The sequence below is a fragment of the Podarcis pityusensis genome (genome assembly GCF_964106645.2).
Source record: "Podarcis pityusensis genome assembly, chromosome: 6".
Lineage (NCBI taxonomy): Eukaryota > Metazoa > Chordata > Lepidosauria > Squamata > Lacertidae > Podarcis > Podarcis pityusensis.
Genome location: NC_138030.1, coordinates 92694702 through 92709209, shown reverse-complemented (window position 1 = coordinate 92709209; position 14508 = coordinate 92694702). Strand labels below are relative to the sequence as shown.

Below are 14508 nucleotides of genomic sequence, written 5' to 3'. Positions count from 1 at the left end.
CAGAAGGGTCACCCAATGCGGTAAGGTCAAAGGGGAGGAGCTAGACAAAGAATGATCCAATAATTCCTCAACGGACTTTCTTCAGTATCAACTTTGTTGGACTGGTCATGTTGTGCGGATGCCCGATTATCGTCCTCCAAAGCAACTACTCTATTCCAAACTTAAAAATGGAAAGCGTAATGCTGGTGGTCAACAAAAGAGGTTCAAAGACTCTCTCAAGGCAAATCTTAAAAAATGTAGTATAAACACTGACAACTGGGAAACACTGGCCTGCAAGCGCTCCAGTTGGAGAACAGCCTTTACCAAAGGTGTCATGGGCTTTGAAGACGCTCGAACTCAGGACAAAAAGAAGACATGTGCTAAGAGGAAGGCACGCTTGGCAAACCCTCACAGTGATCAACTCCCACCCGGAATCCAATGTCCCCACTGTGGAAGGACTTGTGGATCCAGAATTGGCCTCCACAGTCACTTACAGACTCACTGTTAAGACCGTGTTTATGGAAGACAATCTTAAGCGGCTACGAGTGATCGAAGAAGAAGAAGATACCTACAGGCTGATGCACTCAACTCACAGATACACATGGTCCACTCATACCATATAGGCAGGCAGGTACACGTATGCTCAGAGGAAAGAGGTCAGAAAAGCACACACAGCAGAGGTTGTGAGTTCCTCTCAATAATAATAATAATAATAATAATAATAATAATATGTTCCTCTCTTCATGGCCCAGCATTGTGGTCTTCTCTGCTGGGTGCGTGTGCTTTTATATCCCCCCCCCCCCCCCCGCTAAAAGTGTATTCCTGTCCATCCGTCCGTCCGTCTCCGTGTGCGATTTCTATGTGTCCCGTATGTATGCACTTGAGAATAGTGTGGCTTGGCCACTCCACCATTTGAAGGGGAGGCTAACCCCCAGCTTTCAGAGAACAGGCAGGCCAAAAGCAAAAGTACAGTGTAACACTACACATAGCAGAAGAGATAAGACTGTCCTCTGTTCCCACACTCTCCCAGACAGGCATGTGAATTACACCAATCACATCTGCAGCATCGGAGGCATGAATTGCTAACAAAAAGGTGCCTGTATTCACCAGAAAGTGCCACACTTTTGACATTTTTTTTGCATACCCTCGAGTACCACCAGAAAAAAAAAGCACTGGGCATGAAGGCATGTAGAAACTACCTTATCCTATAGAGGGAATAATGTATATTTCTTGCAAATTTTGCCATGCGCTTGACACTGCAGTCTTTGGAAAATAAAACTTTAAAAACTGCAGTGACTTTTTGCGCTGAGCAACAAGTGGAAAGAAGGGCAGAGAGGGTTGTCCCTCTATCTTTCACGGCTCTGGGGAAGAGGGACTTTCAGTAGGTGAGAACAGCTAAACATAAATGCCTTTTTCTGCACAATTATTTAAGGATCAGGAAATCTGTCTTCTTTTCCTTCTGGACAACACAGGGCAGGATTGCAGAGCTTCCAGCCTGCAAAACCACACCCCCCCCCCCAAAAAAACCCACACCTGTTCATCAGCTGATGTCACTGTGTAGACTCCCTGATAGGCAGGAGTGGATCCTGCTTTCCTCCAACTTCTTGGATTATCCTCATACTCAGTAAGCCTAAATTTACAGGGGGAAAGCAATGAGAATGGTGTTGTCTGAGGGTAACGTAATGCAAATGAAATGGGAACACAAACGGCTGCAAACACACGGTAAACTGTGGACAATACCCAAGTGTCACCAGTAATATGTGATAACTTCCACTTTGACTTTTATTTCACACAAAGATCAAAAATATTTTTAATGCACTTCATTCTTATCCTTTATTAGCTCATATTTATTTGACTAGATTTTCAGTGTTACTTAAAATGACAAATTAATTGCACTTCTTTATTTGCTGTCCAGTAGTGTTGCTAGCCGATCAAAACGTAGCTGGTTTTGTGCCTTTAGCAGCAACTTGATTTGCAGAAATCAGAAGGCAAAGTTTTTTATAAGATGGATGTGCTCATTGCTACAATTCAAACTTCTGTTAGGTTGGCAATGCTATTCGCAAGTGTGGCTCCTTCAGACTGCAATTCCATGTTCGACTTCAAATCAAAAATAATCTAGGCGAGTTGTTCTTGGCTTGGCAGCCAAGAACCTGAACTTGCCTTCTGAACAGAGAGACACAAAACTTGCCTTCTGATTGGAGGCACAAAACAGCTGGATTCAAGCTATATGAACCTTTAAAGAAAGCAGCATGCACAGTCGTAATGATTTGTGATGGTTTTCCTTTCTACTGCAAGCGAGGAGACAATAGTCGGGTTGTATCCAACCAAGTTACACTCGCTGAAATTAATGAACTTAAGTTAGTCGTGTTCAGTAATTCCCATGGGTTACTCTGGGTATGCCTAATACTGCCCTTTGTTTCCCAAGAGACAAAGCCAGGTAACAGAAGGAAAGAAAGTTTTCTATCTTATGCGTCCTTTCCTGGAAATAAGCTCCACTGAATATACTGGGATTTGCTTCCGAGTAGACATACGTAAGGTGGCACTGCAAGTGCAAATGGTGCAGATGTGAAACAATTAATGCAGCAGTTAATACAGGGATGGAATATGATTGAATGGTGGGTGCTGATGGAACTCAAGCTATGGAATCAGCTGGCACCTGCCATGTAACTATAGCAGGTGGTATTCAATGAACTAGTTCCATCAGCACAAGGACTTTGGGCTGTTTGACAGAACTTCTCTTCCCTCTCCTCATGCACCCCCTGAATCTGTTCAGGGGTCCCCCACCCACCCTCCAGAGCAGATTTTGGGAGGGGGCAGGGCACACGCAGGGAGAGAATGGGAGAGTTCCACTGTGCAACCAGGAATTCTTGAGCTCGCGGAACAAGCGTATTGGATACTGGAGGAGGAGGAGGAGGAGGGGGAGTTTGGATTTGATACCCCGCTTTATCACTACCCTAAGGAGTCTCAAAGCGGCCAACAATCTCCTTTCCCTTCCTCCCCCACAACAAACACTCTGTGAGGTGAGTGAGGCTGAGAGACTTCAGAGAAGTGTGACTAGCCCAAGGTCACCCAGCAGCTGCATGTGGAGGAGCAGGGAATCGAACCCGGTTCACCAGATTACGAGTCTATCGCTCTTAACCACTACACCACACTGGCTCTCAGGATTCCACCAAATCACCAGCAAATATCCATTAGGATTAAAAAAAAGGAGACACTTCTTTTGGCATGAAGTTTGTTCTCTGTTACTTTGGAACAGACAGATTTGCCTTCCTGAGAGATTCTCCTATACAAAGACATAGTCCTTTTTTAAAAAAATTTTTTAATTCTTCTGATAATTTCCCTCTCCCGCTCATGACTCCACTTACCTTTTCTGCTTCCTACATTTACCTCCTCCATCCAGACTAGCTTTGCCTCTAAAGAATGTATTATTCAATGGAAATGCTATGCAGTTTCACATGGGGAAATGACAACTGCATTTATCTGCCTCCTGCGGTTTCCGCGTCACACACCTGCCTTGCAATACTGTCTGGGGACTTGATCACCGCTAGATTATCAACAGTTAAATTGAAAAAACAACAACATTTCCCTCCCTAGCTACCCATGCTCTCCGGTTCTTACAAACATGACTTGCTTTTCCACTCATCTCACTACCTAAGAAAGAAATTTGTGCAACTGGCTAAGGCACACCCAAGTGTAAGGTTGCATTATTCTTCAGGAGTACGGGGGTTCACACAGTTGAATGCAATAAATCATTCCAGGGCCTTCCAGATTTCAGGTACACATTACAGGGTGTATTCCCCACCCCCCCTGCACATGAGGATTTAATCCATATAACGGAAAGCTTAGGCACACTGCTATATCAAAACTAACTTTTAAGAAGGGCAGAGTTTGCTAAGGGCAATTTCCTGGGTCTCTGCATTCATTCTGTTTTCCTCCAGTGGCAAAAAGCATTCTGGATGTGCAACGTGCAAGAGATAAATACCACCCACCTCTCCATTAGTATTTTTTTAAAATTGTCCTTGGATTGCATCACAAATGCTGCAACGGCTACAGAAGTAGCACAGTTAATATACTTCTCATTTTGTCAATCAATACCAACATCAAAATGCATTATTGATATAAAATCAGCCAGCTCCTCATTAATGCTTCTAGACCCTTGCTTGGCTCACACAGTCATGTAGGGGGAAAACAAGTTTCCTTGATTGGTGCAAATCCTTCAGAGCTTTTTGGCTTTCCTCTGAAACCCGCCTTGTTCAGCCCTGGGCTCTGGCTTGCAAAGGGCAACCAGCATCGTCTATGGCTTGTACTGGGTAGACTGGGAGGACCAGGTGAGATATGCGGCTCCACAATCCACTCAGTTTGTCCGTGTCCATGTGGTTGTAGGATGTGGGCATGTCTGAGTTTGTGAACTTGGCCCAAAGGAAGTCCCGCACGCTTTCTTCCACAATCTGTGAGCCAACATTAGGGTCCAGGTTCTCATCCTCCAGCAAGACTGTCAAAATCAGCGCCACATCTCTGAAAGCTGCGCTCTCGTGGTCGCAGTACTTGTAAAAGATCAAGGTGGAAGCTGCAGGCAGAGACTCAAACTGATGCACCACGGCTGCCCTCCCCCCTCTGTGGAAGCCAGAGGTGAGCTCCTCGTCGACAGCCAGCTTGGCCCTATCGCTGCTGAGAGTGGATTTCGAGGCTCCATCCACCTGGACCGTGCTGCCGCCCAGGGATGAGGAGTAGATATCTGCAATCTGGGAGCTGAGGCACTTCAAGGTTGCTTTGCCTTCCTGAGCAGAGGCAAGGAGTAAGATAGCTGGCTCCGTGTGGCGGGAAGCATTGAGGTGTTTCTGTAGGACTTTCCGGACCCGGACCCACAGGTAAGGTCTCTGACCCGGGAAGCTGTCCTTCAGAGGTTCAAATCTTGACAGGAAGGCCTCCACAACTGGGTTTTTGGGCACATTCAGGGGGTGAGAAGTTAAGTAGCCAGAGACACCTATGCAAACAGCAGCCAAAAGCACCACAGCTCCCAGAACAAGCCCATGGGACGCAAAACCTGATGATCATGAAAGACAGAAAAACATGATTCAGAAAGGAGCCCGATATACCACAAAATGCCTTATCATCACTAATATTTGTAAGCCACTCAAGGAAGTCTCTCTCCCCTCTCCCCACCCCCCGGCTGAAGAGCAGGATAAAAAATGCTATCAATCAAATTGTTGTCTGTTGCACTGTGAAAATCAATAAAAAGCTTTATTTTAAAATCAATAAAAGTCAATCAATTCACATGGCAATAGACTCAGGGTAACACACGGCAGACGGCATAGACTGGCTTCACCTTGTACTAAAAATATTTCATACTCCAAAGGCGGCTGCCACCTTCTGACACACCAGGCTCCGTTGGCAGCAAAGTAGCCTTAAAACGTCAGCTCTGCCCCATGGCCAGCTTCCCAGGGGCCACATGCAAGTGGCGGGGAGGGCCAGAGAGAAAACTGGGGAGCGGGGGCAGCAATAAAATGAGCAGGACAATGTCTGTGGCTCTTATTTTTCTAGCCCAGGGGTCAGCAAACCTTTTCAGCAGGGGGCCAGTCAACTGACCCTCAGACCTTGTGGGGGGCCGGACTATTGGGGGGGGTGAACGAATTCCTATGCCCCACAAATAACCCAGAGATGCATTTTAAATAAAAGGACACATTCTACTCATGTAAGAGCACGCTGATTCCCAGACCATCCACGGGCTGGATTTAGAAGGCGATTGGGCCGGATCCGGCCCCCGGGCCTTAGTTTGCCTACCCATGTTCTAGCCGCATGAAAGCTCACCTGACCTCTGATCGGTCATGTTGCTGCTGCTTACCAGGAGGTAGAGGGAAGGAGAGAGGAGAGGTGTTGGTGAGGTGGGAATGTTGCAAGCGAAACAGCCAAGCCAATCCAGGGTTTCTGCGGCCGAGTTTGCACTTTGCCAGCCTCACCTCCATCCTCCGCTCTCTCCCTCCTGGTAAGTAGCAACGCAACTGACCAAAGGTCAGTGGAACATGGCAGACCCACCTTGCCATCCACTGCTGTCGCCTGGGCAGAAGCATTGGGGAGGGTATAGGGCAGGGAATAATAATAATAATAATAATAATAATAATAATAATAATATTTATACCCCCACCCATCTGGCTGGGTTTCCCCAGCCATTCTGGGCGGCTTCCAATAAAGGATTAAAAATACATTAAAACATCAGTCACTACAAACTTCCCTAAACACGTGGCCTGGGGTCCCAAGGGCCAGAGAGAGAGAAGGGATGGGTCTGGATGATCACATTCGACCAGTGGGACAGAGATGTACCACCCCTTTCTTGCACAAGAAACCTTGGCTGAAAAAGAATAGACAGTTTCGGATACTAAGAACTGGAGTAACATTCCCAATACAAGCCCTTTTAATTCAATTTAATTTAATTTCCTTTTTTGTCATTTCTTAATTAGAATTCATTTGATCAGCTTTGTTGCTATGCAGAGGACAAAGGTTCTCTCACCATTACCCGGCTGCTCCATCGGTCGTTCTCTTGGGCTCTGCTGGCTTGCCTCTTCTGCACAGGGCTCAGCCTCTGCTTTGCGTCCCGTGTGCCCTGAGAAGAACATCAGCGTTATCAGAAATAGCAGCAAGGAAGAAGTCCAGCCAGCCCAAAAGCAAGACCAGAAGAAAAAGAAATCATGTAGTGTACCAGCTAAAACGTGAGGGCGCTTGCCCCGAAAGCTCCCTTCTTATAAATGTGGAGGTGAGTCAGCTCAAATTTTGGAAAATGAGATTTAGGTAGGGCGTAAGTTTCGTTTCCAATGTGGCAATGCTTTTAACTACACTCTCGTAGCACACCTTCCCCCCCCCCTTTCCATCTTGCACTTAAATGTCCAAATGTCTTGCACATTATAGTCCAAATGCTATTCATCAGGAAATAAGGATTTGTTTTAAGTTTTTCATGTGTGCTAAAATTCAGTCTAAGTTTTTTTATATAAAAAAATCATTTAACCACATTAGTTAACAGACATGGATACATATGCCATAGTGTTATTGTTTCAGTTAAATAAATTGTTTAAATTGTTATTACGGAAATAATTATTTTTCTCCTTACAATAAATTACAGCAGAAAAGTTGTCCAAATATAAAGTTAACTTATTAAACCTCACAATAATTTCATAATTATCTGTCAATGTATTTCTAATAGTATAACCAAAATCAGTAATTTTTGATATAACTGTAAAAACTACTCTGAAAATTTATTATTCCAAAAATGAAACCTTCATCTGGTTGTAAATATTAAGATTATACCAGCAAGAATGAGTCTTTCTGTAAAAAATAAATAATGATTTAAATCAAGTCTTACTGACTAATGATTTAAATCATGATTTAAATCGATTTGATTTGATTTAAATCAAATCCACAGAACAAGATTACCAAAAGTCAGGTCAGGAGTGGTATGTATTTCCTTCTAGTCTATTCTTCTGACTTCTAATTCTAACAGCTAACTGCCTGTTTAAAATATATGAGCTTTATCCTCTTCCACTTTAATAACAAACAAACAAACAAACAAACAAACAACAACACCACACCAATCATCACACATTCCATGCTGGAGCAACTTTTTAAAAAATAATCATGCAACAAGAATCAGTTTTATACTTTTATGTCCTTTATTCCAGGTGCTTAATTTAAACCCGCTGGTCCTGATCTGTTTCTTTAGTGCAGAATTTTAGACTGGTCTCTTTCATGTGTGTATGCAGTCAAGGTTAGTTACCATGGAATAGTTACTACAGTCTTACCTTCAGTCAAAGATCTCTCCAATCCAGGGCCTTCAGGCTTTTGAACAAAGGTTTCACTTTCCTCGTCCAACAGATTCTCTTTTGCATCACGAGGGCCCTCCAAGGAGTTCTCTCTTTGCTGGCACTGTGAACTCACTTTTTCCTGAAGGATGGTCTTGGGCGAACTGTTCTTCTCTTCCATTGGAGAATCTTGTAGGCCAACTTGGCTTGAACATTCAGCCCTTTCATCTGAGGAACCTACCGCATCTTCGGGTGCAAAACTGTCTGATAAACTATCTGTGCCTGAGGAAGGCAATATATCACATCCTAGAGGACCAACTGTCTCTATTTTCAGGAGATTTCCGTCAGAATCTAAGTCCTCTGTTCTTCCCTCAAGTTGTTCCAAGGAGTGCAGGCTCTGCTGGTCCTCTGAGCTCATTTTTTGTTCTGGAGTAGTGTTGAGCAAATTGTTTTCCTCTTCTGTGAGAGAATATTGCCGGGTAACTTGGGCTACACACCCAGTCCTTTCACCTAATGGGTTTACCACATCTTTATCTTCAGAACTGCCAGATATGCTAAATGAACCTGGGGAAAGCCTTGTGTCGCATCCCAAAGGGCCACTGGGCTCCATTTTCAGCAGAACTCTGTCAGACTCCAAGGGCTTTTCCAACAAGGAATCCTCTATGGTTTCTTCCGTTTCATTTTGTAGAGTATTGGGTGAGATATCGTCCGTATTTGGGGGCTGAAGAGTCATCTTCCAGTGCGTTATCAGCTTCTCTTTTTCATGGAAGCCTGTATGGGCCACAGAGAAAAATAACTGGCTGTTGTGCAATTATCAGGTGATTTTGAGTTACAACTTACTTAAAACCTCACAGTGTTGTTGTGAGGACAAAACAGGGCAGAAGAGAACCATATACACCACCTTGAGCTCCCTAAAGGAAAGGTGGGACATAAATGTGATAGATAATAATAAAATAAAATAAAATCAGAGTCCCTATGTATTCAAGAAGCTTTTACAGTTCCATGCAGAGGAGGTATCACACTGCACATCCAGTAGATTGCTACAAACCACAGCTTCAAACAGATTAATATTTATTGTTGTTTTATTTCTATTGTTTTGTTATTCTTTTTATGGTATGTTGGGCAGCCTTTGGCTGAAAGGTGGGCTGAAAATATCTTAAATAAACCCAACAAAATAGTAGCCAGTGGCAAAGCCAGCCCTATTGTTCACAATTTTATCCTGTCATTTCCTCAAGGAGCTTTATTCCGTTTCACTTTCTGACTTCCCAGGATTACTCATTTCCCAGAAATGAGGTGACAGGGAACCAGGCAGAGGACCTTTTCGGTAGTGGCACCCGCCCTGCGGAACGCCCTTCCATCAGATGTCAAGGAAATAAGCAACTATCTGACTTTTAGAAGACACCTGAAGCCAACCCTGTATCAAGAATTTTTTGTTTGTTTGTTTTACCATTTTTTATGAGCTGTAAGCCACCCAGAGTGGCTGGGGAAAACCAGCCAGATGGGCAGGGTATAAATAATAAAATTATTACAGTGGTACCTCGGGTTACATACGCTTCAGGTTACATACGCTTCAGGTTACAGGCTCCGCTAACCCAGAAATAGTACCTCGGGTTAAGAACTTTGCTTCAGGATGAGAACAGAAATCGTGCTCCAGCGGTGCGGCAGCAGCGGGAGGCCCCATTAGCTAAAGTGGTGCTTCAGGTTAAGAACAGTTTCAGGTTAAGAATGGACCTCTGGAATGAATTAAGTACTTAACCCGAGGTACCACTGTATTATGATTACCCTGTTACGTTTCATGGTTTACTCCAGGTGGAATATTCTACTCACTGCAGCACATTGCCTCTGAGGGCATGGTCTTCCAGGGCCCACACTGCCAGCGTGGTCCTTCAGGTTGAAGGGGAAGACTAGCTTGGGGTGGCAAAGTCCCAGGTTATGAGGAGTTGCTGATGTACCCACCCCACATTATGTGTCTGTCCGCACCCACAACTCAGTTAGAGGGCACTGCGGAGAGAACCATGTTGCCTGAAGCCTAGGTTCCTACTTGGGCGCTTGCTATTTCCCAAACTAGGAAAAGCCCCTGTGTCTTTTAGGGCATCGCCATATGGAAGACCAACCAAGGTAGGCCATTTTCCTTTCCTCAGCCTGTTAAGTAGCCATTGTCCAACTCTTATTAATTACAAAATAAATAAATAAACTGAGTTCAAATCACTTTTCCTGTATATTTATTTATTTGTATAGGCCACCCAATAGCAATGCTCTCTGGGGAACTTACTAGCGACAGAACAGGGTTTGCCAAACTTGGGTCTCCAGCTCTTTTTGGACTACAACTCACATCATCCCTGACCACTGGTCCTGGTAGCTAGGGATGATGGGAATTGTAGTCCAAAAACAGCTGGAGACCCAAGTTTGGGAAACCCTGCAAAAGAACATTAAAATATAATAAAACAATAAAAACAGCATACAAATTTGTCTGTGACCAAAGAGAATTATAATATTATTGCACTATAACATTCCTACATTTTAGGTGGTATGTAGCTAATGTTTTAATATATATTTTAAACCATAAAGTGTCGCCCACTGAAAACGTTATAGGGAATTTGGGTTGAGCTACGACGGACTCACCTGCCTGAGAATTCATTGTCCCTGTCAAAACAAAACCCTACTATTCAATTCTTCAGGGCGGGGAGGGAGGGAGAAGTTGGACTTTGATTTGAGAAGAGAAGGAAGAACTGCAAAGCAAATATAGGATGTCCTTGATTGAATGACAGCTTTATGTGGATGGTATGTAAAAAGTGAGGGAATAAGGCGGAAGCAACCACAGTGAGTTAACCAGTTAATGGCTGACAACACACGAGATATGGGATATTAGATGTTAGTTGTGGGGAGGGACAAAAAGGGAAGGAAGGGGAGAGAGCAAATTGGCCTCTGCCAAGTTCTGCCAGTTTACAGTAGGCATCCTTGGGGTAGGGTGTAGGGTTGTATCCAGGAGACGTACACCCTGGATACACTAAACACTATATTTCAGGGAGAAGGAAAGGGGAAAGAACACCTTCTTCTCATCCCTACTCTCCAGAATTGCTACCCCTTCTTTTCTGCATCACAGTAAAATGCTCAGATTTGGGGCTCACAGCTTCTGACACTGTTTAGAACGACACGGAAAGCCCTACATGTGTATGTGTCCACCTGTTATTCCTCTTCCTAATTTTTTCTTGCAGATGACACTTGTACCATGAAATACTGGAGCTGAGTAGGTCAGTCACCAGAGGAAGCATGTGTATGTCTCTGTATGTATCATAATGTTTATCCTATAACTAACTTACTGGATTTTGAAAAAACCAAGATAATTCTCGAACCAGAACAATCTGAAGGCATAATGTTAATAATAATTATTATTTATTTATTTATTTATTTATACCCCGCCCATCTGGCTGGGCCTCCCCAGCCACTCTGGGCGGCTTCCAAAAAAAATATTTAAAAACTGTAATACATCAAACATTAAAAGCTTCCCTAAGCTGGGCTGCCTTCAGATGTCTTCTAAAAGTCTGGTAGTTGTTGTTCTCTTTGACATCTGGTGGGAGGGCGTTCCACAGGGAGGGCGCCACTACCGAGAAGCTTAAATTTCAGAATGCACCATTTGATGAATAACACTCTCGCAGAACCCCAGCCCTGTCTCAATGGCATATTATATTCTGCAATCAATACCGGCCCAATACATTTTGGCACCTGAAACAAACCCCAAAATGGAGTGCCCCCCTCCCTGCCAGGAAAAAACAGGTGAGTGAAGATTGACATCAGGAACGGGGGTGGGGGGTGGAAGAAAGATTGGCAGCAGGAACTCATGCATCGGATAGAGCTGTAGCTATGGGGGTGGGGGGCCAGCCAGGTTTTTTGCCCCGGGTGACACCTCCAGAAGAGTGCCATTGAGGCTCCCAGACTGTGCATGTGTGTACACAAATGCACGTGAGGCGGGTGCCAAACTGGGTCTTTGACCAGGGTGAAGTAAAGCTTAGTTTCGCCCCTACCCTGTTGCCTGAGGTGATCGCCTCATCTGACTTTATGGATGGGCCAGCCCTGTCTACAGTGTATGTAGATGGAAGGAAGTTTCCCTTGATAAAGAGTTCCTGTATTTTCCCAACAAAGTGCGCTTCTTAGCGAGGCATTCCTGATCGAACCAGGGTTTAGATTTGTTGGAGTATAATGGTTGTCACGGGACACGGGTGGCGCTGTGGGTTAAACCACAGAGCCTAGGGCTTGCCGATCAGAAGGTCGGCGGTTTGAATCCCCGTGATGGGGTGAGCTCCCATTGCTCGGTCCCAGCTCCTGCCCACCTAGCAGTTCGAAAGCACATCAAAGTGCAAGTAGATAAATAGGTACTGCTCTGGCAGGAAGGTAAACGGCGTTTCATTGAGCTGCTCTGGTTCACCAGAAGTGGCTTATTCATGCTGGCCACATGACCCGGAAGCTGTACGCCGGCTCCCTCGGCCAGTAAAGCGAGATGAGCGCCGCAACCCCAGAGTCATCTGCGACTGGACCTAATGGTAAGGGGTCCCTTTACCTTTAATGGTTGTTGTGTTGCCTTTTTTTGGGTCAAACAGGGTTGAAGAAGTGAAATCAAATCCTGGAACAAGTTTATTCTAGTTTCAGGGCATGAGGAGTTTAAGAGGTTGTCTCTCCTAATGAGGAATGTATCTGAGCGTAGGCAGTGGAAGACAGGAGTGCCTAGTGTGCTCTGGTCCATGGGGTCATGAAGAGTCGGACACGACTAAACGACTAAACAACAACAACATCTGAGCGTAACCTCCCAGAAAAAGAGAAATATTGTTATATAACATTAATTTTCCTTAAAGCGGGGAAACCAGCTTTCCTAGTTTCAACCCACGACTATTTCCTATATCTTACGGTGGTTTCGAAAATATTGATTACTCTCCAGTCCATCCGAACACATTTCTAGCCAAGTCCAGGGGTGGAGCCGCCCAAATGCTGGACGGGAACGGGAGCCGCCCAAATGCTGGACTCCAGCTCCCATCAGCTCCTACCAGCTTGGTCAGACATGATGGAAACTGTAGTCCGATTACTTCGGGGGGGGGGTGTCACAAGTTGCTCACCCGTTCAGGGCACTCACATAATACCCAGACCTGGGTGCTCACGCTGAGAGCCAACGTTGGCAGGCCTTTCTGCTCGCTCTGCCAGTCCGTGGAGAGGGTCCCCCACCCGTTCCTTGCCTGCTTCGCGTTTTGTTATTTTTCAGCGCGACAGACTTGCTCGGCTAACCAAGAGCTGCAGGGAAACTCCAAGAGCCGCAACTGCAAGAGCCAGGGGGTGGGGAAGAAAAACGGGGCGCTCGCCTTGCGCGCCCCTATCTCCCTGAACCCCGCGAATGGCGCGACCAAAACCCACCTTTCACGCGCTTTCCAAGCGTTGGCTATTTCTTCTCTTTTGCGCTCCTCCTCCTCCTCCACTCTCTGACCAGGAAGTAAAGATGAAAACAGACTCTTTCCCTGTAGAAAGTGACTTCAGGCAGGCCTTCCCTTTTTGTGTGTGTGTGTGTGTGTGCGCGCGTTGCTTGCAAGAAGGGGTTTTGGTTTTTTTGCGCAGAGAGATTACGACCCCCAAAGCCTCCCCAAACTTCCTAGCAATTCCTACTGGAAGCCCCGCAGCGCAGCGCACTCACACGCCCAGGACTTTCCATTGCTACCAACGTCAACACCATTCATCCCAAATGGCACTAGGTTCCCCCCACCCGAGGGATGCTGGGACATGTAGTTTTCTCAACCCTCCGTGTCCTATTTAGGAGAAAAAGAAACCAGGTTGACGTTTCGCGGTCGAGGAAGGAGCTGCAAGAGGACCCGGGCAATGTTCCTTCCAGCTTGGAAAAGTCCCTTTTGTTTGCGCGCTCCGACTCCTGCTGTGCTTTTGTGCTTTATCTCTTGAGAAAGAAGGAAGAGGAGGCCGTAAAACCCTGGCCGCTTTGGTTGGAAGGGCAAAGTACCGGTACTCCTTTTTCGCAAGAATAGAAGAAACGAGGCTCCCTCTCTCCTGTTAAAAACTCGCGCGGTGCGTGGCGCAGCAAGTCTGGAAAACAACCCGAGCATAATAAACGGGGAGGGGAGAAACTGAATAAATTTGTGAGGGTCCCCCCCCCCCCGCGATGGCAGGCAGTGTTTGATGGGGATGGCAAAAGAGCACGGCTTTTACTTTTACTTTTTGTTATTACGTTGTTTACTGCTCCGAGGTTGCCAAAAAAGGCCTATAAAATTTTGAAATAAACAAAAGGACGCAATGCAATTCTAATTAAGCACCCAGTGGTTTCAATGGGAATTGTCTGGACATGGGCATAATCGTTCCAGTGAAACCTATGAACCTTTAATGAATGCATGGACAGTTCTGTGAGTGCTTAACATATTATCTGTACATGTACTTGCCTAAAAGAAAGCCATGAATCAGATAAACTTCACCAATACACTAATGGTGACTGACCAGGAAAGCGATCTTGGGACTGTGTTAATTAAAGCATCACCCAAGTGTGTGGCAGCTGCGAAAAAGGCATATTCCCTGCCACAGATCATTAGGCAAGGAATTAAAAACAGCCAATACAGTGGTACCTTGGTTTACAACCATAATCCATTCCGGAGGTCTGTTTGTAAACCAAAACAGGTTGTAACCCAAGGTGCGCTTTCACCAATGGGGCCTCCAAAATTTTTTTGTTGGTAATCCCCCAAAAATGGGTTGTCATCCAAAAAAA

At 45.2% G+C, this 14508-nt stretch overlaps 1 protein-coding gene and 1 long non-coding RNA gene across 4 annotated transcripts; both read right to left on the bottom strand.

The window, feature by feature from the left end:
• Positions 1-1736: 1736 nt before the first annotated feature.
• Positions 1737-3692, bottom strand: LOC308479900. The gene is made up of 2 exons (XR_013987885.1): positions 3367-3692; positions 1737-3304 (listed from the first exon to the last, which is right to left on the bottom strand). It is a non-coding gene; the product is annotated as an uncharacterized lncRNA (long non-coding RNA).
• A 277-nt stretch (positions 3693-3969) lies between these two features.
• On the bottom strand, positions 3970-14214 carry LOC308480543 (torsin-1A-interacting protein 2-like). 3 transcript variants are annotated; one of them, XM_081012214.1, is made up of 4 exons: positions 13164-14214; positions 7767-8537; positions 6491-6577; positions 3970-5023 (listed from the first exon to the last, which is right to left on the bottom strand). In XM_081012214.1, exons 2-4 carry the CDS (start codon positions 8497-8499, stop codon positions 4233-4235), a joined length of 1611 nt encoding a protein of 536 aa, XP_080868340.1. In that variant the 5' UTR covers positions 8500-8537; positions 13164-14214; the 3' UTR covers positions 3970-4232. The 3 variants fall into 3 exon arrangements, with proteins under 3 accessions (XP_080868340.1, XP_080868338.1, XP_080868339.1); XM_081012212.1 differs by having other exon boundaries at positions 6485-6577; positions 13164-14211; XM_081012213.1 differs by lacking the exon at positions 13164-14214 and adding an exon at positions 12322-12497 and having other exon boundaries at positions 6485-6577.
• Between the last annotated feature and the right edge of the window lie 294 nt (positions 14215-14508).

Bases quoted from the DNA above. Each gene is read 5' to 3' on its own strand.
- LOC308480543 (XM_081012212.1), bottom strand. From the start codon at position 8,499: ATGACTCTTCAGCCCCCAAATACGGACGATATCTCACCCAATACTCTA. The intron at 6,578-7,766 runs GTAAGACTGTAG...TGTTCTTCTCAG, and splicing joins GGAGAGATCTTTGACTGAAG to GGCACACGGGACGCAAAGCA. The intron at 5,024-6,484 runs GTGAGAGAACCT...CATGATCATCAG, and splicing joins GATGGAGCAGCCGGGTAATG to GTTTTGCGTCCCATGGGCTT.